Consider the following 6,173-nt stretch of genomic DNA (forward strand, 5'->3'; position numbering starts at 1 on the left):
TTTGTTTTTAGGTTATAGTGTCTTTTCTTTATCAATATACATTTGTGTGTTACTGTGCATATGTTTTTAGAATTATCTGGAAATAGAGAAATATTGGAAAAAATTGAACTCACACATAAAACGAATGTAGAAACATTTAATTTTAGAGAATACTAAAGAAATGCATTTAAATGTGTATTTATTTTCACATTTGATTGGTTTTTTAATAAAATCCCTTGTGTTTAACATAAGAACTTTGCAAATAGGCATCAACTACATAACCCCCTCTATTTAAATACTCTCACAAATACATTTATCATCAGATAAATTTGATTAAGGCCTGATAAAATTCTAAAAGCAAGCAAACCGAAAAAATCCCAAAGGCAGAATAAATACAGATGAAGACGCTTATTGGAAAAATGAAGACACTTATTAGATAAATGAGGACACATATTAGGACACTTAACGAGTTGCCACTGGTTTAGCACTCCCAGGAGCTGCAGAAGGAAAACTACGATTCCCAGAGTGCTTAGAGTGAACACGGAAGTCACGGCATCCGAACCGTCTGCCTCAGTCCCGCCTCATCACTCCAGTGATTGGATGCTCCACTTCCGCGCCTCTGGATTTCTCTCCATCCATTGGTGCAGACGCCATCGGGGTCAAATATAGCGTTTACGTTCGCTTTGCTGCTTTCGAACCTACCGCCTCTCCCTGCGTACCAAGATGGCGGCAGAAGCAGCTGGTGGGAAATACAGAAGCACAGTCAGCAAAAGCAAAGACCCTTCGGGGCTGCTCATCTCTGTGATCAGGTGAGGGAGGCAGGAGGCAGGGTCAGGGGACAGGGGGCAGCGGCTCGACCTCCGCTTTGGAAAGGAGAAGGGTTAGCTGGGTTCCACCCTGTTGACACTTTTCTTTGCTCCCTGCCTCCCCCAGCCCCTCTCCCGGGTCCCAGCCCACCCCAGGGTCTCAGCAGTTCTCCCTTTTTTCTCTGGGGTTGGACCTAGAGGGAGGAGCCACGCCTCGCAGTCTTTTTTGGGGGCAGAGCCCTCTATTGGGGTCCTCGGGCCCTGGAAGCACGCTGATTGGGTTTGATAGAGAAAGCCAGGTGAAGGTGTGTTCATTGGTTCACACATTGTTTGTTTATTGCTTGCCTGTAGCATCGCTCACTGTGCAAGGCGGTCTTGTTTCCTGGACATCTGGGTTTAAGGCCCTGAAGTCCAGAGAATCCTGTCACGAGTTGCAGATTGTGTTTTCACACGCTGGACACTTTAAACCACCTGTGAATGGCCACAGCCTCAAATACAGGAATCGGCAGTGAGCTGGTAGAAGGACTCGTGGGTTTGAAGGCACACATCTGTTTTCGTTTTTTGTTCTGCCTTTTCCTGCCTTCCTATTCTGATGTATTGATTAAAAACAAAACAAAATAATTTTCAAGTTATCCTCCATGCACTTTATTTTCCCATAATATTAGGGTGGGAATGGGAGTGATGGACCATTTAGGGCCTTTTTATTCTTTTTAAGAAATAAATTGAGGATGGGGGGAATCCTATCAGGTACCATTAAGAATGATACAAGGAATGATCAAAAACAACCTAAATAAAATGTATTATGACACGTTATTACGTTGTTCGCATTTGAATTTCAACTCAGGTATTTTTCATAAAACCAACGGCTCTACCATCCCCTCAGCACCGCCTCCGCCCTTCCGTTTTCCCCACCTGTGCTAAAGTTTTGTTTGAGTTCTTGGAGAACTCCTGGAATGTCCTGACTTTTTTAAAACCCAGGGCCCACCTTATCTGGTAGGTACTAAGCAAGTGAATGAAAAGGTACAGCAAACTTTTAAAATGGCTTATCATTCACTAACCGATAAAGACCCATCTTGTGGGTCTTATTTAGGGGACTCTACTTTAAGATTATGGACTGTTAAATCATTATTATCAATTTTCTTTTAGGATTAAGAGAATAATTCTTCTCTTTATGGAAATGCTTAATAGACTTGCTAGGCCATACAGAGGAAATACTGTTCTTTCGTGAATCTACAGGCCCACGTTCTTGACATGACTATGTACAGGTAGTGTAGATGAATTTCATAATACTAAAACTCCAACTAGAATAATTATAGTTTCCATCTGAATCCTCTATGGAATTATAATACCTGTATGTGAATTTATTTGGATCCTTTTTCGAACTTGTTTATTTTTTCTGCCTTATAGTCAGCATTCATTTAAACAATGAGTATTTAGTGCCAGTTCATAATGTGGTGTCTGGTACTTGTTATATACTTAATAAATATTTTTTGAATGAATGAATGCCCTGAATTTTGCAAAGATGAGCCAGACATGATGTTACCCTTGAGGAGAGTATAGTTTATCTGAAGGATAAAGTCCATAAGTAAAAATGATGACATGAGACTAGAAGAGAGAGATGAAATGTTAGGGAATTCCAGGAGAACGAGTGGTTACTTCCAGTGGGATTAGAGGAGGTAGCAGCAGTATGCAAACGTACCATCTCATCTATGTACTTTTGATTCTGTAGGCAGTTCCCATTTCATTTATGCTATTTATGTTTTCTTCGGTGCTGGTTAAATTTATTCTAAATGTCATATATTTGAGAACAGCATGAAAACCAACCTAAAGCTTTTTTACTGATGCTGATTCAGAAACATACATTGCCTTTGGTTGACCATTCCTTTGTGTTCTCCAGGGAGAATCCCTTATGCTGCTGGATGGTGTCCAGTATGATTTTGTGGTTATCCATCCGTCTCTTGTGGCATTTTACATTACCTCTAGCACCGTGATGGAGGCCTAGGCATTTTTACTTTGATCTTTGTTGTGTGTTACTGCTTTTCATTTTTCTTCCTTATCCTTGACCACCTTAGACCACTGAATAACACTTTTATTATATTTGTTAAGAGTATGGTCTAAGCGAGTGTGCAGACCTAGCATCCTGGGCAAATTTAGTAAAGGTTGGGATTCATGGTTGCCTACAAACTTAAGACTGGACGATGTTGTTGCTATAGTGTTGGTGTTTGTATTTCAGCATTTCTCTGAGTCACGGGAATATATTGGAGTTGGAGTGAGGATGTTACTAACTCTGTCTCCTTGTTGTTTCTTTCCTGATATGCTTTTCAACATACTCAGGGGTTTAAATTTTATAAACAGTGGCAGTGACTGAGGGGAGAATGGTAGTATTACTTTGGTGTTTGGGAAGGAGGGGAGGGTAGGGTGCTGCAGGGAAGAATAGAAGGGGGAATGTATATTTCTTTTAAGTAAATTGTGCTATCACTCTGAAGTTGCTGCTTTGTGTCTCTGTTCAGTCTGTATTCTTTGCAGTTATCCTTGCAACATTGTATTTATTATTATTAGTTCCTTGTGCGAAACGGTAATTACCTTCTCCTGTCTTTAACCTTTTTGCAATTTTTTTCTGAAAGACTGTATCTTTCCTGGTTGCTTTGGCAATAAGCCTCAAAAAGGAAAACCCATTTTAGGTTTCTGTCTATAAAATCTGAGTATTCCTGAGACGTACCTGGTATGTGCCAGTTCGTGTTTCCATAGACCTATCATTTTGTCACAAAATAAATTACTTACTAGTGATAGAGTGCACTTTTGAAAAGTTTGATCAGTTTAGCTTTACTTATCTTTTTATATCACAGAGCAGTTGTTTTTATTTTTTTGAATAGTGAATATTAAAAATTCTCCTTCAATTCTCTTGTTCAGATATGTAGAAATTGTCACTTCTACACTACATTATGTATCATCAGAATACTTTGTATTATTTTAATGCTACTCTTAACAGTTGAAACAGCATTTATTGTTAGTCATCTTTTAATACTGGATTAAAAACCTACAGGTGGATAAGGTTTGACTTAAGGCCAAAGTAGGTGTAGACATGGGGAATATCCAAATCTCATACTATTTTCAGCCATTGTACTAAATAGCTAAATAATGACTATATTTTGCTTGTAAGATAGCCTATCACTTTAATCAAAAGCCAAAATAATTTAAAAACGAAATATAGTGTAACTGTAATACAAGTATGATATTTGGTAGATAGATATTTTTTAAGCACTTCGAGACTTATAAATAAAATTCCTTAATCATTTAAAAAATATTGAATAAAAATATTTCAGGACAGTCAGATATTTCAAAGAGTAGACTTCCGGGGTTTTTCAGAAGAGGTCCTCAGGCCTGTGAGGTAGGGCTTTGATGAGGGAACAGATGGTTCTTGGGATTTAGTCTGTTGGAGGTTGCTGCTAACTGCAGCTTTTGGTTTTAAGCCTTGGCACTGGCCCTTTAAAATGGAACTAATTGGATGGACAGGGTCCTGATTACCTGCTGATGTATGGTGGACAGTTGTACACACACACACACACACACACACACACACACAGAACATTTTCCTACTTTTCTATTGATTTTCCTCCCTAACCTTTTGTCTTGTGTGAAGTTGGAGGCCGTAGCCTCTCTGCTTAGGAAATAAGCAAGACGGCATTTTGGAGATGCTATTTTATTTCTGTGAGTTCCTGTCAGATTTTTAATTGGGAAATGTGTCTACCACTTACTGCTAGGTGATTTGCTTTCCAATTAAGTGTTGTCTCCCTTTTCTTTATAAGTTGGCTTGTAATAGCCAGTTTAATTGGGAAGACAAACTTTGGTTGTGACTTACGGAGACCTTATTGAACCCTTGGAGCAGAGTTTTTGAAGACACACTCTGGTTACAGATGTCAAGGAGGTCTGAAGGCAGTGGAAGGCTCACTTTTTCATCAACTTTTATGTCTTCACAGAAGTTGGAATTTCAAATACTTAAAAATAATCCTTTCTTCTAGACACCTGTTAAATTTCCTTCCTCCTCAGAGAGTATTTTGGTCAGCCCTTTATTTAATTCAAAGTAAACTTTGTTGAAGGGGTCCAGGCTTTGATCAGGGCTTTGAACAAACAGCTTTGAGGTTCTTGACAGAGTTTGTGGCGGGAAAGGAAGTGGTCACTCTGTTCTGAGCCAAGTCCTGGAAGTTGTATTAGATGTTAATGTTTCCAGCACCATCTCCTCTCTTCATTGAGCCCACCTCATAAAGCTTTTTAGATTTCTAGCTCTCTTTGTACACTGGGGAGTCTTGGCCCTAGCAATGCAATCTTGTTTGAAAATTGCTGCTAGAATACCTGGAGACTAAATGCTTTATTAATTTTCAGGAAGTCCTGGGACATCTGACAGTATATGTGGATATAAAGGGCAAAAAAATTGCCATTTTCTAGCTAAATGTGCAGAATTAAGATCTTGGAGACTCATGTTTTAGTTTCGGATCTCATGTGTAATTTTTTTTTTTTCAAGACAGGATCTTCCTATGTCATCCAGGCTGGAGTGCAGTGGTATGATCACAGCTTACTGTAGCCCTGAACTTCTGGGCTCAAGCAATCTTCCTGCCTCAGACTCCCAAGTAGCTGGGACTACAGGCACATGCCACCATGCCCAGCTAATTTTTAAAAAAATTTTTGTAGAGACGGGGGTCTCATTATATTGCCCAGGCTAGTCTTGAATTCTTGGCCTCAAGTGATCTTCCTGCTTGGCCTCCCAAAGTGCTAGGATTACAGGTGTGAGCCACACCACTCCTGGCTCATTTGTAATTATTAATATTGGAATTTCATGAAGGCCTTGAGACATATAGTCATATAGTTTTAATGGTGGGTGATATGGTCAGGTTTTTTTCCAAGGCATTACTTGTAGGCAGGTATAGTCACAGCCTGTGGTGGGAGGTGCAGTATGTGGTTTGGTGTAGTTAAGTAGAAACTTACTGTATTACCCATGCAACCTTGGACTAGTTACTTAAAACCATTGTGTCTTAGTTTTTCATTTGTAAAATGGGATAGTAGTACAATATGCTCTAGTTTTTTTAAACATTAAATGAGATAGGAGTATATGAAAGTGCCTAGCACAATTTGGCACAGAAAAGATACTCAAATGTTCATTTCCTCCTTTCCAGGATTTATAGCTTCTTTGGTTAGAAACTTGATTTTAATAAATTTGCCAGATAGCAACCAGGATATAATGTTAATTTTATACCAGAAATATCCTTTCCAGTTTGACTAGAGTGTTAGATTCTGTTTGTCAGAATATTGTCTTTGTAACTAGGAAACCTTGTACAGCTGAATTAAGATGATAATTATTTGATAATTTGAGAGTTAGAAAAGCTAGATTTAAAT

At 38.9% G+C, this 6,173-nt stretch overlaps 1 protein-coding gene across 1 annotated transcript in view; it reads left to right on the forward strand.

Annotated features, from left to right (window-relative positions):
• The first annotated feature begins 658 nt into the window (after nucleotides 1-658).
• The window catches only part of EXOC4 (exocyst complex component 4), a 1,030,122-nt gene continuing 1,024,607 nt past the window's right edge, over nucleotides 659-6,173 (forward strand). Inside the window, exon 1 of the mRNA XM_012650605.1 lies at nucleotides 659-788. Within this exon, the coding sequence (XP_012506059.1) occupies nucleotides 703-788 (86 nt within the window). The 5' untranslated portion in view covers nucleotides 659-702. The remainder of the gene's footprint in view (nucleotides 789-6,173) is intronic.

This window comes from Propithecus coquereli, unplaced genomic scaffold (genome assembly GCF_000956105.1).
Source record: "Propithecus coquereli isolate 6110/MARCELLA unplaced genomic scaffold, Pcoq_1.0 Scaffold335, whole genome shotgun sequence".
Taxonomy (NCBI): domain Eukaryota; kingdom Metazoa; phylum Chordata; class Mammalia; order Primates; family Indriidae; genus Propithecus; species Propithecus coquereli.